We start from the raw sequence: 27,528 nt of genomic DNA, 5'->3' as shown, positions 1-27,528 counted from the left end.
ATGGCCGAACCACGTAGAATCCAGTTAACTACCTTACCGGGCAATGTCCCTCTCCCTTCCCCTGCCTCGAAACCGACTTTGACCAAACCGGTGGCATTAACCGCTGCGGCAGCCGCATGCTGTGAGGTTAGCGCTACCGACAGTCAGCTACCCAAACCGACCGTCCGCTACGTCCTCGCGCTGTTTGAATCAGACGAACGGAGGTGCCCCGAGTTCTGGTATTCTGAACTCTCCAATCAACAGGTCGGATTGAAAATAACTTCATTTAAGTTTCAGAGAGCCTCTAACTTCGCAGTTGACAGGGAATGTCCTGTAGCCTTCTTAAACGGGAAACTAACCGGGCAGCGATGTTGTGTTCCAGTGTGTTCCAGAGAAGGAGCCGGCTTTACCGGGGTCCTTACCAGAGGACGACAACCGGGAAAAACAGGAACTGGAAGACATCGCGAGGAGGTTTGAGGAGAAATACGTGAGTAGATTGAACTTTGGGAATGCTACCAAGAAGAATTAATCTATTATTAATTCAGACTGCATGAGAGCCTGTTATCTTTCTCTCTCTCCCCCTCCCTCCCTCTATGAAGGGAGGAGGAGAACAGAGGAAAGACAGGATTCAGGATCTGGTTGATATCGGTTATGGCTACGACGACGACGACTCTTTCATAGACAACTCTGAGGCGGTGAGTGTCACCCCGACGACCTGTCACCCATTCTAGGTTTACTCACCCGTGCCCCCCATCCAAATCACAGCTGATGAAAGGGATAATAACAAGACAGGAGATGGATAAATAGACCACAGTAACACTGTAGAAGTGTCCACAAGCTCTGCCTGCAAATGTGATGCTGCTGGCTGACTGAAGGCTCTGTCTCCCCCTGGTGGTGTGTCTGCAGTATGATGAGTTTGTGCCCTGCTCTCTCACCACCAAGCTGGGAGGGTTCTACGTCAACTCTGGAACGCTGCAGTTCCGCCAGGCGTCCGACACAGAGACACAAGCCAGAGGCCAGAGGAGCGGCACCACATCCCCCAAGGTGAGTCACACCCTCCGGAGGGGAAGGGGGGAAGGGGAAAGGGGAAAGGGAGTCTCATCCTGATGCTGTTCTGTCAGAAGAGGAAGCTGCAGCAGAGAGAGGGGAAACCACAGAAGAAGAAGAAGAAGAAGAGGAGGGAGGAGAACTCTGAGATGATCCCTCCAGCAGAGGACAACACTGGGTGAGCACACACACACACACACACACACACACACACACACACACACTGGGTGAGCAGGGACTCACTCAGACATACACACACTCCTTCTCTCTCCCCCCCTCTCTCTACAGTGTTCCTCCTGTGGGAGAGGAGGAGAAAGGGAAGAGGAGGAGGAAGCCGACCGGCCCACTGTGCGTCACCGACATGCTCCGAAAGTTCCAGAGGGAGAGGCTGAAGAGAGAGGAGGAGGAGAGGAAGGAGAGATCAGGGTCATCCCTGGGGGAGGGGTCATCTGTTGGACACCTACCCACAATGCACCTGGGCCGTGCAGACGCTGCCGGTGGCGGAGGCCTTGGATTGGCTGATCCTCTACTCAACCTGATTGGCTCAACCAATGACAGCACTCTGATGCAGGCAGCCAATACAGTGGACTTCCTGGTGGATCTGGACAGCTTATTGGATGCCACGGCAGAGAACACACCAGAACAGGAAGTGAGCCCTGAGCTCTGTGTGGATCTGACCTGGGGCGTCCAGAACCACAACCAGGTTGTGTCTGCTCTGAACCACACACCAGCCCAGACCCAGACCCTGCCCCAGACCCTGCCCCAGACCCTGCCCCAGACCCTGCCCCAGACCCTGCCCCAGACCCTGCCCCTAGTCTATGATCTCACTGTCTTTGATCCAGAGTTTGATTCTTCTCCTCCTCATGCTGCTGCTTTTAAAACGACCCCAAACCAGAACCAACCTCTAGCCCATGCCCCAAACCGGCCCCTGCCTCATCCCCAGCCTCACTCCCACCCCCTGCCTCATCCCCAGCCTCACTCCCACCCCCTGCCTCATCCCCAGCCTCACTCCCACCCCCTGCCTCATCCCCAGCCTCACTCCCACCCCCTGCCTCATCCCCAGCCTCACTCCCACCCCCAGCCTCATCCCCAGCCACAGGCCCTGCCCCCCCTACCCGAGGGCCTCCCTCCAGCTCTGGAGAGAAGAATTACTGACCTCACCCTGGTAAGACTGGATAACCCAGAAGGATAACCCCGGTCACATTAGGTCACCCTGGGTGACCCTAGGTCACACTAGGTCATCCCGGTCACACTAGACTGCATGGGTTGTCGGTTTCTCACAGGTTTATTTAAACTGATGCTTGATGTATTGGTTGGTTGATTGATGGATGTTTTGATTGGTTGATTGACGGATGTTTTGATTGGTTGATTGACGGATGTTTTGATTGGTTGATTGACGGATGTTTTGATTGGCTGCTCTCAGGTAGCCAGGGTGTCAGCAGGAGAGTCCAAACTGAAGTTTTTCACTCCGGAAGTCAACGCCCTCCTCCTGGAGTAAGCTGCACTGTGACACTACACCCTGCTGACATAGTCTTGTTTATATTGTATTATCATTTACATTTTACATTTACATTTATGCATTTAGCAGACGCTTTTATCCAAAGCAACTTCCAAGAGAGAGCTTTACAAAAGAGCATAGGTCACTGATCATAACAACGAGATAGCCCCAAACATTGCGAGCAGCCAAAACATGAAGCATACATTGTGGAAAACCAAATAAGTGCCAAAGGGAAGAACCATAAGAGCATGCAGTTAAACAAGTTACAAAGTTACAAAGTTTAAACAACATTTCATTGTATTACTTTCGTAGTTCTGTATGATAACATCATTGTAGTACGTTGTTATATTATTGTATTGACTGTTTTGTGACAGTGTATGGTAGTATTACTGTCCTGTTTCTCTTGCGTTTCCTAACCTGTGTGTGTGAGCAGCGTGGAGCTGCAGGTGAGGGAGCTGGGTGTGCAGGTGCGCTCCAGGGTGTACACACACCTGGCCTCACTCCTGCCATGCAGCAGAGACACTCTGCTCAAACGAGCCAACAAGCTGCTCAAGGCTCAGGTACGTACCTCTGGGAGGGAGAGGGGGTGTGGACAGAACATGATGGACCTGTGTGTGTGTGTGTGTGTGTTTTCAGGTGGAACCCATCCAACGTCTGAGCGAAGCCATTGGAAGAGCCATGCCAGAACAGATCTCTCGTTACCACGACGACTGCCTGGCCCAGGCCCACGCCAGGGTCCTCAAGTATGTCACCTTGGCAACCGCATACCAGATCCCATGAAGGTGTTCCTAGTCATCATTTCTCACACTCTCTCTCTCTCCCCCTCTCTCACAGGGTGGTAGAGGGGGAGGTAGGAGGATCTGGGGAGGGAGAAGGAGAGGGGGAGGAGGAGAGGAACAGTAAACGAGTGGCAGGTCCTCGGAAGACTTTCATGTGGAATGAAGAGATCAGGTGTGTGCGTGTATGTATGTATATATATATATATATTTTATGCTAATGATCTAACAAGTATTAGGAGCCAGGCTGGCCAAGCTGATGCAGTTGCCTTTTGAATGACCGTGTGTGTCAGGGAGTGTATGTGCAGCGTGGTGAGGGCGAGGATGGACAGGTATGAGAGGGAGAGAGGGAGCGACCAGGAGGACCAGGAGGACCAGGAGGACCACCTGAGGACCTTCCTGCAGGAGAAGGTCAAACCTCTCTGGCCCCGAGGCTGGATGCAGCCCAGGTAAACTCTCACTCTCACTCACACACACAATGCTGTACTTTCTAAATGTACTATTTGTACATGTCGTCTGACTGAGATGTGATGCGAGTTCTGCTGCTGTTTACAGAGTTCTGATGAAGGAGAGCAGGAGAGTCCTCCGTGAGAGAACCTCAACGTGGGTAACTGTGTGTGTGTGACAACACTGTACCTCCTCTGTTCACTGAGTTGTGTGTGTGACAACACTGTACCTCCTCTGTTCACTGAGTTGTGTGTATGTAGTGTACGAAACACTAGTTGTGTTGGCTCCCTCCCCCAGTATGAAGAGGAAGATGAAGACTGAGAAAAGACAGTCATCCATCCTGGGACCCCAATCTCCTGGATCCCTCCCCACAAACGGAGCACCTCCCCTGGGCACGGCCTCCACCCCGGACCCCCTGACCCCCCACCACCCCCAAAGCTTCCGCCCCTGCCAGCCCTCTCCGGGCGGGGCTGTGGTCAGGGGGGATGAGAAGGGGGGAGGCGGGGGAGGGTGCTCCTCCAGTGTGGGTGTGTCTCCCACCCCCTCCCCCCTCAGGCTGGGGGGGCAGCAGGGCCCCTCCCCCCTCAGGCTGGGGGGGCAGCAGGCCCTGGCCAGGGACAGGATCTTCAACGACTGTGTTTCCCAGGCGCTACTAGCTGCCTGCGCGGCCGCTGACCTCTCACCGCAGCAGTGGGGGTGTGGCCTGCTGAGCCCACCACCTCCCCCCCCACCACCGCATTCCAGCCCCGCCCTCCCCTTCTTCCTCCACAGCCTCACACACAGTGAGTTTGTGTGTGTGTGTGCAGATTTGTCATTCACAACAGTGTTTCATAATTGTTCACGTGCAAATGATATAATCAGTCTTTAACACATTGACATACATTGCTGTGTGTGAGATCAGCTCCAATAGGCACCAATCTGATGTCCAGTGTTTGTCCCAGATTCAGGGCAGCTGATGGGGGAAGGTGTTGACTCCCAGAGGAAGCTCCACTGATCCAGACAGAACCTTCTGGAACTCACCAGGGAACACTCCGGAACGCTCTGGAACACTGACACCACCAGATGAGATGCTGTTTGTTTTACACAGGGTGTTTTCATGGCATGATTCTTTTGATGGGTCGAGAAGGATGGGGGGGGTTGGTGTAATATGAAGTATTAATGGAAGTAGACTGTAGTATGATTTCTACCAACCCTGGGATAGTTATGGTGTTTGAGAAGGGATCCATTTGTTGTCATTAAATTAATTTGAATAAAGTAATAAAGATTTATTTTAATTGCAATGCAGGCCCCATTCTTTAATACTTGATATTTAAACGACTATCTAGTTGTAACAACCTGCAGAGTTGGGGTGTCAGAAAACCGTAAGAAAGCAGGGCTCCCCTGTTAACTCACTGGGTTAGTGTGCGTGCTCTTTCAGACATGCTGGGGCAGTACCGCAACAGCCTGGGTTCAAATCAAAATTTTAAATGGTTTATTTTAACTTAAAAGTTACATAGTGGTCATGTGGTGACCACTATGTAACTTCAGGGAGTTAATTTGAGTTAAATGCCAGTTTCATTCTATTACAGGTGCATCTCAATAAATTAGAATATCATCAAAAAGTTGATTTATTTCAGTAATTCGATTCAAAAAGTGAAACTCCTATACTTTATAGATTCATTACACACAGACTGATATATTTCAATTGTTTATTTCTTTTAATTTTGATGATTATAACTGACAGCTAATGAAAGTTTTCTAGGCCAAAAAGAACGTTAATCTCTGTTCTTCTAAAAATGTACGCTGTTAAAATGGGTTTGCGTTAATGCCGTTAATAACCCGTTTAACTGACAGCACTAAATATGACTTAAGACCAATAAAAAAAAAAAAGAATTTTAACACAGAAATGTTGGACTACTGAAAAGTATGAACATGTACAACGTCTGGGATCCTTTTGCAGGAATTTCTGCAGCAATGCGGCGTGGCATGGAGGCGATCAGTCTGTGCCACTGCTGAGGCGCTATGGAAGCCCAGGTTGCTCTGATAGCGGCCTTCAGCTCTTCAGCGTTGTTGGGTCTGGTGTATCTTCACAATACTAGGCGAGTTTGCTGGCCAATCAAGCACAGGGATACCATGGTCCTTAAACCAGGTACTCGTACCTTTGGCAGTGTGTGCAGGTGCCAAGCCCTGCTGGAAAATGAAATCCGCATCTCCATAAAGCTGTTCAGCAGAGGGTAGCATGAAGTGCTCTAACACTTCCTGGTAGACAGCTGCGCTGACCTTGGACCTTGTGGCTTGACACAAGGAATGCAACAGTTGAAGCCCGTGTCCGGGATACGTCTGTGTGTGGTGGCTCTTGAAGCACCGACTCCAGCTGCAGTCCACTCCTTGTGAATTTCCCCCAAATATTTGAATGGTCTTCGTTTCACAATCCTCTCAAGGCTGCGGTTACAGCCCCCAAAGAAGACAGCCAATCAGACCAGCCAGACACGCAAATTCTTTTGTTCAAACTTTAATATATTTAACTACTGTAAACAATAACATATGATGAAATCATCTTTCTGAAGACTTCCTTGTCTTATAAAAAACATCTGAACCATTACAAATAATGAGAAATATTAAATTAATCAAAGAATAACACCGCCAATCAGAAGCCTTCCTGGGTCAGGGTCCGTGTCTCAGCCAATAGGTAATCCTCCTGTATTGGTCTCAGCCAATAGCGTGTCTACCTGAGCCCAGCTGGGATAAGGTAGTACACTGGTTCCAGTTGGTCTCGCTGGGGAACAGCTGGCCCAGACGTAGACAACCGTCCACCGACGCCTCATAGAACTGTTCCTCCTCCTCCCCCCAGCCCCCCTCCCTCCTCACCCCCTCCCCCCAGCCCCCCTCCCTCCTCACCCCCTCACCCCCACCGGGGCACGGCCGGGAGAACAGAGAGGGGCGGGGCCTGCTGGCCAGAAACCTCCTCCTCACACAGCCCAGAGACACCAGGGTCTGGAGGAGAGGAGAGATCAGATCCTGAGTTAGAGTGTGTGGTATCTAATGTGTGCCCAGGTGTATATGGCTGTGTGTGTGTGTGTGTGTGTAAATATATATATATATATATGTTTGTGTGTGTGTGTGTCACCTGCACCAGGTCCAACACCACCACAGGTTGGAGGACGTGTCGGTAGTGCTCCAGTAAGCTGCGCTGTGATAGGCCGGGCTGGGTCATGATGTGGTAGAGCACCGCCTCCAGCATGCCCTTCAAGGTGGGCCGGTTCAGACCCCCGTCCACCATCCTCCACGGACGAGACACAAACCTCACCTCCTCACACACACCCCTGCTGGTGGGGAGGGGAGGGAGAGAGGTGGAGGGAGAGAGGGAGAGAGGTGGAGGGAGAGGTGGAGGGAGAGAGGGAGGGGAGGGAGAAAGGGAGGGGAGGGAGAGAGGTGGATAGAGAGAGGGAGGGGAGGGAGAGAGGTGGATAGAGAGAGGGAGGGGAGGGAAAGAGGTGGAGGGAGAAAGGGAGGGGAGGGAGAGAGGTGGATAGAGAGAGGGAGGGGAGGGAGGGAGGTGGAGGGAGAAAGGGAGGGGAGGGAGAGAGGTGGATAGAGAGAGGGAGGGGAGGGAGAGAGGTGGAGGGAGAGAGGTGGATGGGATGGAGAAGGGTTTAATCAGTGACAGGAACTTATCTGGTAGTTGATCAGCAGTGAAGCGCTCTGATTGGCCAGTCAAGTGACCTTTGACCTTACCCATCATCCTCTGCTGCAGCTCTCTGATTGGTCAGACTGGTGGTTGAAGAGCATGATGATTTGCAAACCCTCTCTCCTTCCTCTCTCCTCTCCAACTCTTCCTCTCCTCCTCGGTCTTCCTCTCTCTCCATCCCTCCCTGCTCCCTCTCTCTCTCCTCTCCAAAACTCTGCTCCCCCCCCTCTTCCTCCATCCTGTCTCCATCCTCCCCTCTGTCTCTCCCCTCCTTCCCCTCTCCTTCCCTGGCCACTTTCTTCTCAGGTGGCCCCTGGACCTCCCTGTCCTCCAGGCCCCTCTTCCTGCCCCTCTCCCCCAGCGGCAATCCCTGGTCCTGGGACTGGTCCTGGTCCGGCCGGCTTCTCTGGGTGGTGGTCAGTAGCCAGGGCTCAGCATGGGCCAGTAGGACCAGCCGCATCGAAGCCCCACCCAACTGCAACATTTGCCCCGCCTCCTGCAGGTCCTGCACCAATCAGAGGAGGAGGATGGATGCACACAAAGAATAAGTTGTATGAAGTGTGTGTGTACCTGTATGTACTGCTGCAGTGTGTGTGTGTGTGTACCTGTATGTACTGCTGCAGTGTGTGTGTGTGTGTACCTGTATGTACTGCTGCAGTGTGTGTGTGTACCTGTATGTACTGCTGTAGTGTGTGTGTGTGTGTACCTGTATGTACTGCTGCAGTGTGTGTGTGTGTGTGTGTACCTGTATGTACTGCTGCAGTGTGTGTGTGTGTGTACCTGTATGTACTGCTGCAGTGTGTGTGTGTGTGTACCTGTATGTACTGCTGCAGTGTGTGTGTGTGTGTACCTGTATGTACTGCTGCAGTGTGTGTGTGTGTGTGTGTACCTGTATGTACTGCTGCAGTGTGTGTGTGTGTGTACCTGTATGTACTGCTGCAGTGTGTGTGTGTGTACCTGTATGTACTGCTGTAGTGTGTGTGTGTGTGTACCTGTATGTACTGCTGCAGTGTGTGTGTGTACCTGTATGTACTGCTGTAGTGTGTGTGTGTGTGTGTACCTGTATGTACTGCTGCAGTGTGTGTGTGCGTCCGTCCCTGGGTTCCTGCAGGTGTGCGAACGCCAACAGGAAGTCCCGCCCCTCCACTCCGTATGGCCCCGCCTCCTGCAGAGCCTTGAGCAGCTCTTGATTGGCTGCCAGGTCCTGGGGGGTGTAGCCCTCAGGGAAGGAGGAGAGGGGGGGGGAGGAGGGGAGCCGGACAGGACGGGTGAGGAAGGGAGGCAGCAGAGAGGATCCTTGTATGGAGGAGTCTAGAGGAGGGCATTCTGGAGGAGAGAGGAGGACAATCAACCAATCACAACACGTGTTCATGTGAGTGTGTGTACCTGGTGTGAACAGTGTGTGTGTGTACGTACCTGGTGTGTGTGTGTGTGTGTACCTGGTGTGTGTGTGTGTGTGAGTGTACCTGGTGTGTGTGTGAGTGTACCTGGTGTGTGTGTGAGTGTACCTGGTGTGTGTGTGAGTGTACCTGGTGTGTGTGTGAGTGTACCTGGTGTGTGTGTGAGTGTACCTGGTGTGTGTGTGAGTGTACCTGGTGTGTGTGTGAGTGTACCTGGTGTGTGTGTGAGTGTACCTGGTGTGTGTGTGAGTGTACCTGGTGTGTGTGTGAGTGTACCTGGTGTGTGTGTGTGTGTACCTGGTGTGTGTGTGAGTGTACCTGGTGTGTGTGTGAGTGTACCTGGTGTGTGTGTACCTGGTGTGTGTGTGAGTGTACCTGGTGTGTGTGTGTGTGTACCTGGTGTGTGTGTGAGTGTACCTGGTGTGTGTGTGAGTGTACCTGGTGTGTGTGTGAGTGTACCTGGTGTGTGTGTGAGTGTACCTGGTGTGTGTGTGAGTGTACCTGGTGTGAGTGTACCTGGTGTGTGTGTGTGTGTACCTGGTGTGTGTGTGTGTGTACCTGGTGTGTGTGTGTGTGTGAGTGTACCTGGTGTGAGTGTACCTGGTGTGTGTGTGTGTGTGTACCTGGTGTGTGTGTGAGTGTACCTGGTGTGTGTGTGAGTGTACCTGGTGTGAGTGTACCTGGTGTGTGTGTGTGTGTACCTGGTGTGTGTGTGTGTGTACCTGGTGTGTGTGTGTGTGTGTGTGTGAGTGTACCTGGTGTGTGTGTGAGTGTACCTGGTGTGTGTGTGTGTGTGTACCTGGTGTGTGTGTGAGTGTACCTGGTGTGTGTGTGAGTGTACCTGGTGTGTGTGTGAGTGTACCTGGTGTGTGTGTGAGTGTACCTGGTGTGTGTGTGAGTGTACCTGGTGTGTGTGTGAGTGTACCTGGTGTGTGTGTGAGTGTACCTGGAGTGAACAGTGTGTGTGCAGGCTGGCTGCGGAGCGTCAGCTTCACGCTGCAGCTCTCCACCACCACACAGTCGTTGTTGCTGAGCTGCCGGAGGTTGATGCTGGCGGCCGGCCAGCACCCCCGCAGGAGCAGCAGCCCCGTGTGAGAGCTGGGACGCAACTGAGCATGCTCAGACTGGGAGCCTCCCCTTCTGCCCCCACCCTCCTCCTCATCCTCCTCCTCCAGCGCTGCCATGCTGGGGGAGGAGAGGAGAGGGGGAGGGTGGGGGTGTAGAGGTGAGGAGGTGGGGGAGGAAGGAGAGGGGGATGGGAAGAGGGAGGAAGACTAAATAATGAAACTGTATCTGAGAGTGTGTTTTAGTGAGTGTGTGTGTGTGTGTGAGAGTGTGTGTGTGCGTGCGCCCTACCTCCTCTTCACTGAGTCCGTGTCCACCAGACTGGAGTCGACCACAACAATGTGTTTGGGAATCCCCACAGACACACTGAGCATGCCCAGGGTCATGAGGCTGAGGCAGGCCAGCACTGCGCCCCCTGCCGCCCCCACAGGGAACTGCAGCATGCCCTCCTCATCCGGAGGCTCCAGGGACTCCACGGGGCCAGCGGCCGGTGCCGGGCCCGGGACAGGCAGCTCCATCTTGGTCAGGGAGGGCTGGGGAGGTGCGTCGTCTCTGGAGGTCTCCGGGTCGTTGGGTGCTTCTGGTGTTTTTCCTGTGTTCTCTGGGTCTGTGTTTTCATCCCCCTCTCCTGCTCCTCCTCCTCCTCCTCCTCCTCCTCCTCCTCCTGCTCCTGCTCCTCCTCCTGCTCCTCCTCCTGCTCCTGCTGCTCCTCCTCCTGCTCCTCCTCCTGCTACTGCTCCTCCTCCTGCTCCTCCTCCTGCTACTGCTCCTCCTCCTGCTCCTCCTCCTGCCTCTCCTCCCTTCACCTCGCATGTTCTCTCAGTCCTTCCCTGGTCTCTCTCCTCCTCCATCCTCTCCTCCTCCAGTCTCTCTCCACTCCCCCTGTCCACCGTCTTGTTGTGGAACGATGTCATAGGTCGGTGGTCGGCTGTCTTGTTGTCTCTGAGGGTTTCCAGGAAGTGGAAGGCCTCGCTGCACAGTGCTGCAGGGAAACGCCAGGCAAAGCACCTGCAGAGAGGAACACCTTAGAACCCAGGAACACCTTAGAACCCAGGAAGACCTTACAACCCAGGAACACCTTACAACACAGGAACATTGTAGAGGAGTAGTTTGAGGTAGGTAGGGGTAGTTTGAGATAGGGTAACTAACCTGTAGTAGGTCTGGGAGAGCTGGTAGGACATGGGCAGGATGGGCAGGGCACGATTCTTCTTGGGCCCCCCCTGCTGGTTGATACGGCGACGGTTCACCAGGCCATTCTTCCTGCAGCTGAGGAACGCCTGGCACAGCAGCTCCTGACCATACCTGCTGTACATGTGGAACGTCTGGGGGGGGGGTGAACAGGGGGTCTGACCATACCTGCTGTACATGTGGAACGTCTGGGGGGGGGGGGTGAACAGGGGGTCTGACCATACCTGCTGTACATGTGGAACGTCTGGGGGGGTGTGAACAGGGGGTCTAAAGGTGTGTGTGCGCGTGTGTGTGTGTGTACGCGCGCGTGTGTGTGTGAGTACCTGGAAGGATCTGCAGCTCTTCATCTGGGTGTTGGACATGACCAGAGTGCTCTGGATCAGGTTGTTCAACACCAAGGAGTGGATGTCCTCAATACTGACACACACACACACACACACACACACACACACACACACAGCACATTCCCATGTCATATATTGCGTTAAGCCAGGTGTCAATGTGTTTATCACCTCCAGACCATCTGTGTGTGTGTGTGTGTGTGTGTGTGTTTCTCACCAGTTGAGGTTGTCTCTAAGGACCCTCTCCTTGCCCTGGTCTATGATCAGCACCTTAAACCTGAAACACAGTCACACACACACAGTTTACTTACATGCGTGTGCATCCATACTGAGAGTACAGCCTGTGTTTGGGAGTGTGTGTGTACCTTGAGAACAGCGCTTGTTTGGAGGTGTGTGTGTACCTTGAGAACAGCGCTTGTTTGGAGGTGGGGATGGTGTGTGTGTGTGTGTGTACCTTGAGAACAGCGCTTGTTTGGAGGTGGGGATGGTGTGTGTGTGTGTGTACCTTGAGAACAGCGCTTGTTTGGAGGTGGGGATGGTGTGTGTGTGTGTGTACCTTGAGAACAGCGCTTGTTTGGAGGTGGGGATGGTGTGTGTGTGTGTGTACCTTGAGAACAGCGCTTGTTTGGAGGTGGGGATGGTGTGTGACTGAGTCACGGCAGCAGAGCTGAACTTCTGCCTCAGCAACACCACCAGCTGTCTAAATGCATTAGCACACTCCTGGAACACACACACACAGAGACACACACCACCAGACACACACACAGACACACACACCACCAGACACACACACACAGAGACACACACCACCAGACACACACACACAGAGACACACACCACCAGACACACACACACAGAGACACACACACGTTTGCAATACTTGAGTTAGATGCAGAACATGAGCTGTAGTTTTAACACAAATAGCTCTTTCACACCCCAAACTCCAGGTCCACAAACACACCCGTACCGTGGCATCATTAGGGTTGCTGGGCCTCTTCCTGTCTAGTGTGTCCATCAGACAGCTGTCCTGAGAGACCTCCGCCAGACAGATCCTACACACACACACACAAGGTTAATGGGAGACTGGGGTGTGTGTACCTGTAGTTGAGGTGTGTGTACCTGTAGTTGAGGTGTGTGTACCTGTAGTTGAGGTGTGTGTACCTGTAGTTGAGGTGTGTGTACCTGTAGTTGAGGTGTGTGTACCTGTAGTTGAGGTGTGTGTACCTGTAGTTGAGGTGTGTGTACCTGTAGTTGAGGTGTGTGTACCTGTAGTTGAGGTGTGTGTACCTGTAGTTGAGGTGTGTGTACCTGTAGTTGAGGTGTGTGTACCTGTAGTTGAGGTGTGTGTACCTGTAGTTGAGGTGTGTGTACCTGTAGTTGAGGTGTGTGTGAGGGTTCTTCATGATGTAGCGTGTGCGGCGGGCGATGGCGACGGAGGTCTTATCCAGAGACTCAGACAGGTCAGCGTGCAGCAGGTCCCTCACCTCACAGTAAGGCACAAAGGGCCGCCGCAGCTACACACACACACACACCGGCTCAACTCAAAGCTCATTAGAACTGATTATTATTATGTGTGTGTGTGTGTACCTGTCTGTTGAGCAGGCGAGAGGCCACGCTACACAGCATGAGGAAGGAGTCCTCTCGGAGCGTCCACACCACCCTGCGCCTGGTCATCCTCTTCAGAGCTCTGTGGTCTGCCTCATCATGGGCAGGCCTGCGCACCACCACTACACACACACACACAAATAACCCAACACACATGATATAATCCATATACAAGTCACACCATTAAGACTGCGATTGGTGGGTGTGGCTGTCAATAAAACTCACCTTTCTTAATCTTGGCCGGGACCTTGGCCACCTGCTTCCTGATTGGTCGTTTCCGCTCCCTCTTCTTTCCGCCTCTCACCTGCTGATTCCTACTGGCTGGCTCCGTGGCAACTGTCACCTTCTCCTCCAATAGGGATATCAAGCTCTGCTTATTGGTCAGAGAGCCTGGGAAGGTCGAACCTGGAACACACACACACACAGGCATTAATATATAGACAAATACACCCACATAAATACACAGCCACACACACAGTAACTCACCACACACACACAGTAACTCACCACACACACACAGTAACTCACCACACACACACAGTAACTCACCACACACACAGTAACTCACCACACACACACACAGTAACTCACCACACACACACACAGTAACTCACCACACACACACAGTAACTCACCACACACACACAGTAACTCACCACACACACACAGTAACTCACCACACACACACAGTAACTCACCACACACACACAGTAACTCACCACACACACACAGTAACTCACCACACACACACAGTAACTCACCACACACACACAGTAACTCACCACACACACACACAGTAACTCACCACACACACACAGTAACTCACCACACACACACAGTAACTCACCACACACACACAGTAACTCACCACACACACACACAGTAACTCACCACACACACACACAGTAACTCACCACACACACACAGTAACTCACCACACACACACAGTAACTCACCACACACACACACAGTAACTCACCACACACACACAGTAACTCACCAGCCCTGGCAGCCCAGCTGAAAGACTGTTTGTTGAGGAGACTCTTCAATCTGATGGTGCTGCTGACCTCACAGGCATTGTTCTATCACACACACCGTTAAGTGAGCAAAAACTGAAGAACACATTCTGTAATACATTTTGTGTGTGTGTGTGTGTGTGTGGTGTGTGTGTGGTGTGTGTGTGTACCCTCTTCCTGTCCAGCAGCTGGCTGGTCCAGATCCAGTTGCGTTTCAGGTGGCTGTAGAAGTCAGAGTCGAGCCCCCCGGCCCCCCGGCCGTCCCCAGGCACCACGGCCTCATCACACACCTCCCTGCTGCCCCTGCTCTCTCACACACAAACACACACTTAGAGAGTCCAGGCCACTTGTGCGTGTATACAGCAGGTGTGTGTGTGTGTATAACAGGTGTGTGTGTGTACCTGAGTGTGTATGACAGTCTCTGGTACTCGTTGCGTTTTGGTGTCCATGGAACCTCAGAGGGTTCTGTGGTCTCCGTGGTAACTGATCGCTCTTCCTCCTGACAGCTCATGGATTTTTTGGGTCGGATGACACCTGAAATAAACACGCACACACCGGAGGTGAACACACACAACCACACCTGGAGGAGGAGACAACAGACCCCTGGGTACCTGTGTGTGTGTGTGTGTGTGTGTGTCTGTACCTAGCGGAGTGTTGAGGCAGACACACAGCAAGTCAAACCAGTAGTTGTCAACATCGTCGGCCGTGAGGAAGCAGTAGCTCCGCCTCTCAAACGGTCGCCCTGGCAGCGGGCTGGCCAGCGAATAGTGAGGCTCGCAGGAGGTGGTGTCAACGATGACAGCATTACGCTTCAGATACAGAAACACCTGGAGGAGAGCAGAGGTACAAGAACAGTCCAGTAGGTGTAGGTGTATAGAGCAGACAGGTAGGTGTATAGAGCAGACAGGTAGGTGTATAGAGCAGACAGGTAGGTGTATAGAGCAGACAGGTAGGTGTATAGAGCAGACAGGTAGGTTTATAGAGCAGACAGGTAGGTGTATAGAGCAGACAGGTAGGTGTATAGAGCAGACAGGTAGGTGTATAGAGCAGACAGGTAGGTGTATAGAGCAGACAGGTAGGTGTATAGAGCAGACAGGTAGGTGTATAGAGCAGACAGGTAGGTGTATAGAGCAGACAGGTAGGTGTATAGAGCAGACAGGTAGGTGTATAGAGCAGACAGGTAGGTGTATAGAGCAGACAGGTAGGTGTATAGAGCAGACAGGTAGGTGTATAGAGCAGACAGGTAGGTGTATAGAGCAGACAGGTAGGTGTATAGAGCAGACAGGTAGGTGTATAGAGCAGACAGGTAGGTGTATAGAGCAGACAGGTAGGTGTATAGAGCAGACAGGTAGGTGTATAGAGCAGACAGGTAGGTTTATAGAGCAGACAGGTAGGTTTATAGAGCAGACAGGTAGGTGTATAGAGCAGACAGGTAGGTGTATAGAGCAGACAGGTAGGTGTATAGAGCAGACAGGTAGGTGTATAGAGCAGACAGGTAGGTGTATAGAGCAGACAGGTAGGTTTATAGAGCAGAAAGGTAGGTTTATAGAGCAGACAGGTAGGTGTATAGAGCAGACAGGTAGGTGTATAGAGCAGACAGGTAGGTGTATAGAGCAGACAGGTAGGTGTATAGAGCAGACAGGTAGGTGTATAGAGCAGACAGGTAGGTGTATAGAGCAGACAGGTAGGTTTATAGAGCAGACAGGTAAGTGTATAGAGCAGACAGGTAGGTGTATAGAGCAGACAGGTAGGTGTATAGAGCAGACAGGTAGGTTTATAGAGCAGACAGGTAGGTGTATAGAGCAGACAGGTAGGTGTATAGAGCAGACAGGTAGGTGTATAGAGCAGACAGGTAGGTGTATAGAGCAGACAGGTAGGTGTATAGAGCAGACAGGTAGGTGTATAGAGCAGACAGGTAGGTGTAGGTGTATAGAGCAGACAGGTAGATGTAGGTGTATAGAGCAGACAGGTAGATGTAGGTGTATAGAGCAGACAGGTAGGTTTATAGAGCAGACAGGTAGGTGTATAGAGCAGACAGGTAGGTGTAGGTGTATAGAGCAGACAGGTAGATGTAGGTGTATAGAGCAGACAGGTAGATGTAGGTGTATAGAGCAGACAGGTAGATGTAGGTGTATAGAGCAGACAGGTAGATGTAGGTGTATAGAGCAGACAGGTAGATGTAGGTGTATAGAGCAGACAGGTAGATGTAGGTGTATAGAGCAGACAGGTAGATGTAGGTGTATAGAGCAGACAGGTAGGTGTATAGAGCAGACAGGTAGATGTAGGTGTATAGAGCAGACAGGTAGGTGTATAGAGCAGACAGGTAGATGTAGGTGTATAGAGCAGACAGGTAGGTGTATAGAGCAGACAGGAAGATGTAGGTGTATAGAGCAGACAGGTAGATGTAGGTGTACCTGGTCCTTGTCCTGGAACTTCTCTGTGGGGCTGAACTGAAGCAAGCCCATGTAGACCAGCCTCTGCATACTCTCGTGGAAGCTGAAGATGTACTTCCTGTAACACACACAGACACCTCACTGGCTGAGACAAGGACTGAGATGTGTGTGTGTGTGTGTACGTGTGTGTGTGTGTGTGTACCGCTTGAACAGCAGCTGTCTCTGAATCCTGGAGGGCAGGAACCTGATGAGGTAGTGCTGCTTCTCTGGGTCGCTCAGGTACGCGTCCAAGCCTTCTATCTGGAGACACACACACACATACATACATAATACACCCACACACAATTATGAATGTATGCATGTATGTATGCATGCGTGTGTGTGTGTGTGTACCGTGAAGTTGATCTGGATGATCTGGGTGAAGATGGAGAGAGGCAGGCAGAGCAGGGTGTCGGAGGACAGGGCCCAGCCTGGACCAAACTCCTGATGGAGCGGAGAGGGAGGGACGAACCTCCTCCAGGTCAGCTCCTCACTATACACTGGGGACACATAGTACACACTCACATTATATACTCTCACTATACACACACATTATATACACACACACGCACACACACTCACATTATATACTCTCACTATACACACACATTATATACACACACACACACACACTCACATTATATACTCTCACTATACACACACATTATATACACACACACACACACTCACATTATATACTCTCACTATACACACACATTATATACACACACACACACACACACTCACATTATATACTCTCACTATACACTGGGGACACATAGTACACACTCACATTATATACTCTCACTATACACACACACTCACATTATATACTCTCACTATACACACACATTATATACACACACACACATTATATACTCTCACTATACACACACACATTATATACACACACACACACACACATTATATACTCTCACTATACACACACACACACAATATATACACACACACACACGATATACTCTCACTATACACACACACACACACATTATATACTCTCACTATACACACACACTATATACTCTCACTATACACACACATTATATACTCTCACTATACACACACACATTATATACTCTCACTATCCACACACACACACACACATTATATACTCTCACTACACACACATTATATACTCTCACTATCCACACACACACTATATACTCTCACTATCCACACACACACACACACACATTATATACTCTCACTATACACACACACACATTATATAATCTCACTATACAAACACACACACACACACGATATACTCTCACTATACACACACATTATATACTCTCACTATACACACACACACACACACATTATATACTCTCACTATACACATTATATACACACACACACATTATATACACAGTACACAAAATAAAAGAAACACGTATGATATTTTCTCCCCGCCCTCATTATGTTGTTGTCACGGCGGCCTCAGCGTGACCTCTCACCTTTCACATGGGGGTCAAAGTGTCCGAGCTCCGACGAGTCCAGAAACTCTGCCCCTTCCTTCTCCACAAGCGACCTCACTTCCTGCTGGCAGGTGGGGGCGGGCTCCGTGACCGGCTGGGCGTAGGCGGGACCAGCGAGGGGACTGTCTGGCAAGTGGGCGGGGCCAGCGAGGGGACTGTCTGGTGCGTGGGCGGGGCCAGCGAGGGGACTGTCTGGTGCGTGGGCGGGGCCAGCGAGGGGACTGTCTGGTGCGTGGGCGGGGCCAGCGAGGGGACTGGCTGGCGCGTGGGCGGGGCCAGCGAGGGGACTGGCTGGCGCGTGGGCGGGGCCAGCGAGGGGACTGGCTGGCGCGTGGGCGGGGCCAGCGAGGGGACTGGCTGGTGCGTGGGCGGGGCCAGCGAGGGGACTGGCTGGTGCGTGGGCGGGGCCAGCGAGGGGACTGTCTGGTGCGTGGGCGGGGCCAGCGAGGGGACTGTCTGGTGCGTGGGCGGGGCCAGCGAGGGGACTGTCTGGTGCGTGGGCGGGGCCAGCGAGGGGACTGGCTGGTGCGTGGGCGGGGCCAGCGAGGGGACTGTCTGGCGCGTGGGCGGGGCCAGCGAGGGAACTGGCTGGTGCGTGGGCGGGGCCAGCGAGGGGACTGGCTGGTGCGTGGGCGGGGCCAGCGAGGGGACTGTCTGGCGCGTGGGCGGGGCCAGCGAGGGGACTGGCTGGTGCGTAGCGGAGGGGGTGTCCGTAAATGACGTACCACAGGAAGGTGTGGACCAGACGCAGACGATGCATCTTCGGCTGGTACCCCAGACACCTGCTGAGCCCCTTAACTAGGGGGGGGGGCAGAGGAGAGGTGGGGGGGAGAGGAGGTGGGGGGGGGAGGAGGAGGGGGGGGGCAGAGGAGAGGTGGGGGGGAGAGGAGAGGAGAGGAGGGGGAGGAGGAGGGGGGGGGAGGAGGGAGGAGAGGAGGTGGGGAGGAGGAGGGGGAGGAGGGAGGAGGAGGGGGGGGAGAGGAGGTGGGGAGAGGGAGGGAGGAGGAGGGGGGGGAGAGAGAAAGAGATCAGTAGTTTGTGATGATTAACCCGAGTATTCTTAACTACCCATAAGTAGGTGGCTTTTAACTCCCCAACACACACACACACACACACACACACACACACACACACACGCGTACGTACGTACGTACGTACCGGTAGTGGGTTTGTACTTGTCCATCTCCTCCCTACTCTTCTGGAACTTCTTTGTTCTCTTTCCTTTGTTTACCTTCTCTCTCCCTTGCTCCTTCCCTCCCTCCTCCTCCTCGCTCCCTCGCTCCTTCCCCCTCCCCCCCTCCTTCCCTCCCTCCTCTGCCTGAGCCCTGAGAGGGAGGGAGGGAGGGAGGGAGGGAGGGAAAAAAGAATAGGAAAATCAAGAGAACAATCATTCAGAACACAAACTCCTTTATATCCATCCTGTCTTTTCTCCTCCACCCTCTCCTTCTCCTCCCCCCCTCCTCCCCTTCCCTCCCTCCCGCCCTCCCCCCCCCCCCCTCCTTCCCCCCTCCTACCGGGCAGCTGTGTAGGAGCTGGACAGGCGGAAGCGGACCTGCTCTATGGCGCTCTTCACTATGGGGTCAGTCTGAGAGATGGAGGGATGGACTATCAAGTCCACCTGAGGAGAGGAAATGAGGCTTGAATGCATGCTTGTCAATTTACCTGTGTGTGTGTCCCTGTGTGTGTCCCTGTGTGTGTCCCTGTGTGTGTCCCTGTGTGTGTCCCTGTGTGTGTGTCCCTGTGTGTGTGTGTCCCTGTGTGTGTGTGTCCCTGTGTGTGTCCCTGTGTGTGTCCCTGTGTGTGTCCCTGTGTGTGTGTGTCCCTGTGTGTGTCCCTGTGTGTGTCCCTGTGTGTGTCCCTGTGTGTGTGTCCCTGTGTGTGTGTGTCCCTGTGTGTGTGTGTCCCTGTGTGTGTGTGTCCCTGTGTGTGTGTGTCCCTGTGTGTGTGTGTCCCTGTGTGTGTCCCTGTGTGTGTCCCTGTGTGTGTGTGTCCCTGTGTGTGTGTGTCCCTGTGTGTGTGTGTCCCTGTGTGTGTGTGTCCCTGTGTGTGTCCCTGTGTGTGTCCCTGTGTGTGTCCCTGTGTGTGTCCCTGTGTGTGTGTCCCTGTGTGTGTGTCCCTGTGTGTGTGTGTCCCTGTGTGTGTGTGTACCTTCTTGCTGAGGCCATCCTGGATGATGGTGGTGGTGAACATCTTCAGCATGCCCTCCCTGCTCAGAGAGTGGATCAGACGGACGATAGTCTTCTTGCAGCACCTGGTCTTGACCCCCTCCAGCACCTCCGCCTCCCTGATCATCTTCTGCAGCCTGGGAGGAAAGGGAAACATGTTATCCTGCACTGGAGGTCACCCTGCCAACGTTCCCATTTTAAACTACAAATCCCATGAGTCTTTGGTACAAGGAAGCAGGAAGTGCTCACGTGAAGAGCCCCTCGACAATGCGCAGGCTGCGGACGCACTCGATGATCATGTTCTTCCTCCTCAGGAGGCGGTAGGTCTGGTGGTGGCGCTGCACACGCCTGCCCGACCGCGCCCACAGACCAGCACTGGGGGGCTGGGGACCAGAGACCAAGGGGAGGAAGGAGGGAGCCAATGATGTAACAGAGAGGGAGAGGACAGTTAGAAGTCTGTTGAATCCTGCCTCATGTTTGGGTGAGTGTGTGTAGGGAGGATGTGGAGGATGTGCGACTGCATCGCTATGACGACTTACACCTTCAGACACCTTCAGTCTGGGGTCGTCCTCCATGAAAGTGATGCTGTGTTGTGGTTGGTCGGTTTCCATGGTCCCACCCATCCTCTCGTCCAATGACAGACTGGGAGGTGCAGGCCCCTCCCCCTCCTCTCCAGCACTGGGCAGTGACTCCCCCTCTGGAACCTTTCTGTCTGAGGCTGTGGAGGGGGGTGGGGCCTTACCTGATAGACAGATGAAGCAGGAAATCTGGTAAATAATAACTTCTCTCTCAGGTCTCCAACACACATCGGTAGTATCAGTAGTGTGGGAGATTTAGTCTCTAGTATCTAGTATGTAGAACGTAGTAGGTAGTTTGTTATATTTAGTGTGTAGTATTTAGTATGCAGTTTCCATCCTCACTCTTAACAGGAGAGAAGTGAGAGACAGGGAAGTTCAGGGTGGTCTGCTTCAGGAGAGAAGGAAGCCCTTCTCTCCAAATCCCCCTCTTGTTCTTCTCTCCCGCTCCCTCCTTCCCACCACCCTCTCCATCTCGCCCCTCCTCCTCACAGCTGATTGGTGTATCTGCAGCCTGGGGGGTTGTGGGTGAGGCCTCTCTTGAGGGCGTTGTTTTGGATGTCCCCCTTGTCCGGGGGCGTGTGGCCCCTCCATCCCCAGAGGTAGGTTTGGGGGCCACACCCTCCAATGACGGACTTTTGGGGGGCCCTTGTTGTTCAGAGGCAGGTTTGGGGGCCCTGCCCTCCCCAGAGGCAGGTTTGGGGGCCCTGCCCTCCCCAGAGGCAGGTTTGGGGGCCCTGCCCTCCCCAGAGGCAGGTTTGGGGGCCCTGCCCTCCCCAGAGGCAGGTTTGGGGGCCCTGCCCTCCCCAGAGGCAGGTTCGGGGGCCCTGCCCTCCCCAGAGGCAGGTTTGGGGGCCCTGCCCTCCCCAGAGGCAGGTTTGGGGGCCCTGCCCTCCCCAGAGGCAGGTTTGGGGGCCCTGCCCTCCCCAGAGGCAGGTTTGGGGGCCCCTTTCTTCCCAGAGGCAGGTTCGGGGGCCTCTTTCTTCCCAGAGGCAGGTTTGGACCCCCCAGAGGAGAGCAGCTTCTCGTTGCGCTCCTCCTCCTGGGTGAACTGCTGCAGAAGGTGTGATTGGCTGACGTAGCGGTGACTGATGAACTTGGTGGTGCGTTGACGACCCTCATCCTCCATGAAGCCCTGGACACACACACACACACACACATATATATACACACACACATATACATACACACACATTTAGTCATTTAGCAGTCGCTCTTATCCAGACACATTTACATTTATATATAAACACACACACGAGTACACACACCTTGATGACGTTGTTCCTCTGCAGCAGACGGCAGATCATGCGAGACTCCAGCTGACCCACACACATCCTGGAACGCAAGGCACTCTGGGAAAGCCCTTTGGTCCCGCTGGACAGCACTGCAGCAGCCAATCACAGAACAGACACAAAGGACGCACCAATCACAGAACAGACGTGTTTATACAACCAATCACAGGACAGACGTGTTTATACAACCAATCACAGGACAGACGTGTTTATACAACCAATCAGAGGACAAGATAGAAACACACAGGCAAAGAGAAAATGAGTGGGCATCTTCATCAACCCACTCATGTCTGACCAACTAATGAGAGGAGAGCAAACTCAAACGCACCAATCCCATAGGCCTGTGAGATGAGGTCACACTCCATGACCCGCCCCTCGGAGGGGAGGCTCTTCCTGTTTCCTGTTCCATCTTCATCATCGTCATCATCATCCTCCTCAATGAGGACCTCCTTCCTCACGTAGGGTTTCAGCAGCTTCAGACCTCGCACCAGCGACCGGGAACCTGAACACACACACACACATTATATACAACACACACACACACTATACACCCACAGACAGACAGTAGTAGTGTGTACCTCTGGTGGTGAGACAGGGCCCAGTGGAGGGGTTGATCTCCTGCAGGGGAACTTTGACCAGCTGCACCAGCTTGGAGGCCATCATGTACTGGGACACACGCTTGAAGGTCCTGTCATTCACACGCTGCACACACACACACACAATTAACCCTAACTAACACAGCAGTATACACACACACAATTATACACAATTATATAATGATGGAGAGAGGGCTTTTAGATGGGAAGTTCCATTTCAAAAAGTTGCCAGACGGGCTGGTTGACAAAACCAAGGCTGTGTGTACTGATTGTCAGGCTGAGTTTAGTTTTCACCAGAGTACTTCCAGCCTAAAATATCACATGCAAGCAAAGCACACAGCTAGCAACAACAGCGTTCGCTCCGGTAATATACGGCAGACAACACTCACAAAAGAAGCGAGCTGCCCTGTTGTCTGGAAATGTGAACAAACTTGTGTCTGAGCAGCTGGCTTGGGTCAACAAAATAGAAACTATTGTTCAAAATTAAGGCCAATCTGTGGTTGCTTAAGTATTGATTGGTTTTTGTAAGGGCTTCTGACAGTCATGTTTTGTTGAGTGAGATTTGAATATTATGGAGCAGGATATCGTAGTAATGTATTTTATATTCTAGAACAAGTCTGATTTTGTGGATGTTTATTATATATCAGTATAGTTTGTGAGTGAATAAAACTCCCTCACTATTTAAGTTGTGTTCCATCTGAACATATAACAATATGTTGTATGTTCAATATTGTACGTCCTATGTGTGACAATTTTCTCTGGTTATCCTCCAGTTATTTGAGGTTTCACCTCAATAATAGAAAGTTCACCCTTTTAATGTAATTTCACCCCAAAATTTTTTTGGGGGGTAAAATTTGATATGAAATAAATTGGGTACATTTGCGATTAATCGTTTAAATTCGATTGGTCCGGGGTCGATTCGATTACATATTTTAATCGCTTCACAGCCCTAATATAAACACAAACACAGTAGTATACACACACACACACATCATGTGAGGGAGGAGTCTCACCAGCTGGTCTCGGAGGGAGGTGTGGGAGGAGGTGAGGGAGGAGGTGTGGGAGGAGGTGAGGGAGGAGGTGAGGGAGGAGGTGAGGGAGGAGGTGAGGGAGGAGGTGTGGGAGGAGGTGTGGGAGGAGGTGAGGGAGGTGTGGGAGGAGGTGTGGGAGGAGGTGAGGGAGGAGGTGTGGGAGGAGGTGAGGGAGGAGGTGAGGGAGGAGGTGAGGGAGGAGGTGTGGGAGGTGGTGAGGGAGGAGGTGTGGGAGGAGGTGAGGGAGGTGGTGTGGGAGGAGGTGAGGGAGGAGTCTCACCAGCTGGTCTCGGAGGGAGATGAGGGAGGAGGTGAGGGAGGAGGTGAGGGAGGTGGTGAGGGAGGAGGTGAGGGAGGTGGTGAGGGAGGAGGTGTGGGAGGAGGTGAGGGAGGTGGTGTGGGAGGAGGTGAGGGAGGAGTCTCACCAGCTGGTCTCGGAGGGAGATGAGGGAGGAGGTGTGGGAGGAGGTGAGGGAGGTGGTGTGGGAGGAGGTGAGGGAGGAGTCTCACCAGCTGGTCTCGGAGGGAGATGAGGGAGGAGGTGTGGGAGGAGGTGAGGGAGGTGGTGTGGGAGGAGGTGAGGGAGGAGTCTCACCAGCTGGTCTCGGAGGGAGATGAGGGAGGAGGTGTGGGAGGAGGTGAGGGAGGAGGTGAGGGAGGAGGTGAGGGAGGAGTCTCACCAGCTGGTCTCGGAGGGAGATGAGGGAGGAGGTGTGGGAGGAGGTGAGGGAGGAGGTGTGGGAGGAGGTGAGGGAGGAGGTGAGGGAGGAGTCTCACCAGCTGGTCTCGGAGGGAGATGAGGGAGGAGGTGTGGGAGGAGGTGAGGGAGGTGGTGTGGGAGGAGGTGAGGGAGGAGTCTCACCAGCTGGTCTCGGAGGGAGATGAGGGAGGAGGTGAGGGAGGAGGTGAGGGAGGAGTCTCACCAGCTGGTCTCGGAGGGAGATGAGGGAGGAGGTGTGGGAGGAGGTGAGGGAGGAGTCTCACCAGCTGGTCTCGGAGGGAGATGAGGGAGGAGGTGTGGGAGGAGGTGAGGGAGGTGGTGTGGGAGGAGGTGAGGGAGGAGTCTCACCAGCTGGTCTCGGAGGGAGATGAGGGAGGAGGTGAGGGAGGAGGTGAGGGAGGAGTCTCACCAGCTGGTCTCGGGGGGAGATGAGGGAGGAGGTGTGGGAGGAGGAGGTGAGGGAGGAGTCTCACCAGCTGGTCTCGGAGGGAGATGAGGGAGGAGGTGTGGGAGGAGGTGAGGGAGGTGGTGTGGGAGGAGGTGAGGGAGGAGTCTCACCAGCTGGTCTCGGAGGGAGATGAGGGAGGAGGTGTGGGAGGAGGTGAGGCAGGAGTCTCACCAGCTGGTCTCGGAGGGAGATGAGGGAGGAGGTGTGGGAGGAGGTGAGGGAGGTGGTGTGGGAGGAGGTGAGGGAGGAGTCTCACCAGCTGGTCTCGGAGGGAGATGAGGGAGGAGGTGAGGGAGGTGGTGTGGGAGGAGGTGAGGGAGGAGTCTCACCAGCTGGTCTCGGAGGGAGATGAGGGAGGAGGTGTGGGAGGAGGTGAGGGAGGAGTCTCACCAGCTGGTCTCGGAGGGAGATGAGGGAGGAGGTGTGGGAGGAGGTGAGGGAGGAGTCTCACCAGCTGGTCTCGGAGGGAGATGAGGGAGGAGGTGTGGTCGTGGGAGTCCAGCAGAGCGTTGGAGGTGGCTTCCATCAGGATGTCATACTTACTCCTCCTGGGGGGGGGAAAAATAGATAGTATGCATGTGTGCATTCAAGCATGTGTATGTGCTCAGGTGTATCCGTGTGTGTGTCCATATGTGTGTGTGTGTGTGTGTGTGTGTACCGGTCCACGTGGAAGCGAGGGAGCCCCAGCAGGATGGACTGCTGCTGTTGTCCGCTGGGCGTGCGGGTCACATGTGTTTCCATGGTGATCAGGCCGTGCTGGACCAGAGACTTCCTCATGTAGTGCATCTTCCCTGCATCCGTCCTGAGACAATCACAACACACAGTCAGACAGCGTTCACCAGTCTTGTGTGTGTACTTGAAGGAGCAGGTGTGTGTGTGTGTGTGTACTTGAAGGAGCAGGTGTGCAGGTCTCTCTGCAGTTCCCCCTGCCAGCGCCCTCGCCCCACCCTCTCCAGGATGCAGTAGGAGTGGTCCGACAGCTGCAGCTCAGGGTCGCCCTGGGGACCAATCAGAGTCCTGAACCTAACCTGCTGACCTGCCGTCACCACCAGCCGCCTGGCCCACCTACACAACACAACAGAGAAGAGTGAGGAGGAGTGTGTGTTAGGAGTGTGTTAGGAGTGTGTGGGGTGTGTGTTAGGAGTGTGTGAGTGTGTGTGGGGTGTGTGTTAGGAGTGTGTGAGTGTGTGTGGGGTGTGTGTTAGGAGTGTGTGAGTGTGTGTGGGGTGTGTGTTAGGAGTGTGTGGGGTGTGTGTTAGGAGTGTGTGAGTGTGTGTGGGGTGTGTGTTAGGAGTGTGTGGGGTGTGTGTTAGGAGTGTGAGGGGTGTGTGTTAGGAGTGTGTGAGTGTGTGTGGGGTGTGTGTGGGGTGTGTGTTAGGAGTGTGTGGGGTGTGTGTTAGGAGTGTGAGGGGTGTGTGTTAGGAGTGTGTGGGGTGTGTGTTAGGAGTGTGTGTTGGGAGTGTGTGAGTGTGTGTGGGGTGTGTGTTAGGAGTGTGTGGGGTGTGTGTTAGGAGTGTGAGGGGTGTGTGTGCTCGCACCTCTCAAACGCCTCCTCCAGGGTGATTCTAGGAGTGAGGTCTGCCGTCCTAACATCTCCAGTAACGTCTTTTCTATCCTGGTAGTATAAACAGGACCCCTGGACCCCGGTAGGGTCGTCCACAAGCACGTGCACCGGGTACACGTCCGATTTCCCGTCGAACTGCTGCGCCACCTGAATCCCGGTGTTCGGGTCGATGTCAGCGAACCTGCAGGAAGGGCGACCAAAACAAACTAGCTAGACTGCCAACATGTGTCGACATAATTTGTGGATTGCTAGTTACAGTAGCTAACTACCGATTTGCGGTTGAGGAATTTGTAGGCAGCTACTGCGTTAGATCGTCAATGTTCAGTAGTGTTAAGATTATGTGTGTAGTGACACCGATTGGGAAAACCATCACCTGTCTAACAGGACGACATCTGCCCTCTCCTTCGGCATCTGGTAGAAGTTGACGTCGGCGTTTCTAGCTAGAGACTTCCACAGGAATTCTTTGGTGCACGTGTCCAGACTGAGGCCAAACGGCGGCTTCCTCGACTCCAGACGAATCCAGAGAGACGGGAGGGTTATACCGTCCAGCCCCTCCAGAGCCACCTCGTCCAGGAGAACTACCAGCGCATCCATTGTGGCCCTGCTAGATAGTTTACTAAACCCTGTAGTAGCTAGCTAGCTTGCTAGCTTGCTGGCTTTGTTCTTACAATATTCCGTTTAAGATTAAGAATAGCTGCTCATACTTGTATAAAATAACGGTCTTGTCCCGGCAAGTCTCTCAGTGCATACGTGCACTTCATCTTTCATTCGTGTAATCGTATAAACTTATTATTGTCAAATTAGCCCCGAGAAACGTGTATTCCGAGTCAACCGAACTTACCGAATGTGTTCATGATTGTTGACGTTTGTGAACCGACCTTCGTTTTGAAATCCAGGGTAGGCTGTTGTGTGCGGTTTTCCTGCTTCAGCTTCACACTTAAGTCGGAAGAGAGAACTCCGCCCGCTCTAGTTGCTCCGGAACACAGAACGTGCGTACCAAAGGTTTCAACTTTGACCTTGCGGCGTACGTCACATGTGCAGGTTGTGAAGCGTCCTCGAGAAGACACGAGGTGGCGCGGTCGGGTCACACTCGCTCGTTTTTTTAAATTAGTTTTTGTTGAACTAATTTGCTCCTATTCACAAAAACCAAACTAATCCTGAATCTGGGATTGT

The 27,528-nt window shown here is 53.1% G+C and overlaps 2 protein-coding genes across 2 annotated transcripts; one reads left to right on the top strand and one right to left on the bottom strand.

Annotated features, from left to right (window-relative positions):
• LOC136964997 (ubinuclein-1-like) lies at positions 1-4,961 on the top strand. The gene is made up of 16 exons (XM_067258972.1): positions 1-279; positions 407-466; positions 579-674; positions 886-1,023; positions 1,101-1,204; positions 1,315-1,990; positions 2,090-2,191; positions 2,450-2,520; positions 2,958-3,084; positions 3,161-3,267; positions 3,359-3,475; positions 3,594-3,749; positions 3,856-3,903; positions 4,045-4,257; positions 4,303-4,529; positions 4,689-4,961. Exons 1-16 carry the CDS (start codon positions 1-3, stop codon positions 4,739-4,741), a joined length of 2,574 nt encoding a protein of 857 aa, XP_067115073.1. The 3' UTR covers positions 4,742-4,961.
• A 1,269-nt stretch (positions 4,962-6,230) lies between these two features.
• On the bottom strand, positions 6,231-27,206 carry LOC136964996 (general transcription factor 3C polypeptide 1). Its single transcript, XM_067258971.1, has 37 exons — positions 26,729-27,206; positions 26,330-26,536; positions 25,680-25,856; positions 25,450-25,593; positions 25,243-25,339; positions 22,574-22,697; positions 22,324-22,497; positions 21,972-22,087; positions 21,049-21,838; positions 20,668-20,870; positions 20,378-20,511; positions 20,112-20,265; positions 19,478-19,581; positions 19,122-19,288; positions 17,943-18,761; positions 16,816-16,961; positions 16,625-16,722; positions 16,444-16,540; positions 14,673-14,856; positions 14,431-14,563; positions 14,200-14,332; positions 14,014-14,095; positions 13,239-13,418; positions 12,996-13,135; positions 12,780-12,922; positions 12,376-12,460; positions 12,016-12,128; positions 11,626-11,685; positions 11,391-11,484; positions 11,029-11,201; positions 10,641-10,887; positions 10,171-10,550; positions 9,761-9,999; positions 8,475-8,740; positions 7,462-7,919; positions 6,854-7,052; positions 6,231-6,720 (listed from the first exon to the last, which is right to left on the bottom strand). Exons 1-37 carry the CDS (start codon positions 26,947-26,949, stop codon positions 6,436-6,438), a joined length of 7,566 nt encoding a protein of 2,521 aa, XP_067115072.1. The 5' UTR covers positions 26,950-27,206; the 3' UTR covers positions 6,231-6,435.
• Between the last annotated feature and the right edge of the window lie 322 nt (positions 27,207-27,528).

This window comes from Osmerus mordax, chromosome 21 (assembly GCF_038355195.1).
Source record: "Osmerus mordax isolate fOsmMor3 chromosome 21, fOsmMor3.pri, whole genome shotgun sequence".
NCBI classification, from domain to species: domain Eukaryota; kingdom Metazoa; phylum Chordata; class Actinopteri; order Osmeriformes; family Osmeridae; genus Osmerus; species Osmerus mordax.
Note: the sequence above shows the minus strand (reverse complement) of the source record. Positions and strands in the feature narration are given on the sequence as shown.

Bases quoted from the DNA above. Each gene is read 5' to 3' on its own strand.
- LOC136964996 (XM_067258971.1), bottom strand. From the start codon at position 26,949: ATGGATGCGCTGGTAGTTCTCCTGGACGAGGTGGCTCTGGAGGGGCTG. The intron at 10,000-10,170 runs GTAGGGCGCACG...CTCCTCCCCCAG, and splicing joins ACGGACTCAGTGAAGAGGAG to CATGGCAGCGCTGGAGGAGG. The intron at 8,741-9,760 runs GTACACTCACAC...TCTCTCCTCCAG, and splicing joins ACACACACTGTTCACTCCAG to AATGCCCTCCTCTAGACTCC.
- LOC136964997 (XM_067258972.1), top strand. From the start codon at position 1: ATGGCCGAACCACGTAGAATCCAGTTAACTACCTTACCGGGCAATGTC. The intron at 3,750-3,855 runs GTAAACTCTCAC...TGCTGTTTACAG, and splicing joins CGAGGCTGGATGCAGCCCAG to AGTTCTGATGAAGGAGAGCA. The intron at 3,904-4,044 runs GTGGGTAACTGT...TCCCTCCCCCAG, and splicing joins CTCCGTGAGAGAACCTCAAC to TATGAAGAGGAAGATGAAGA.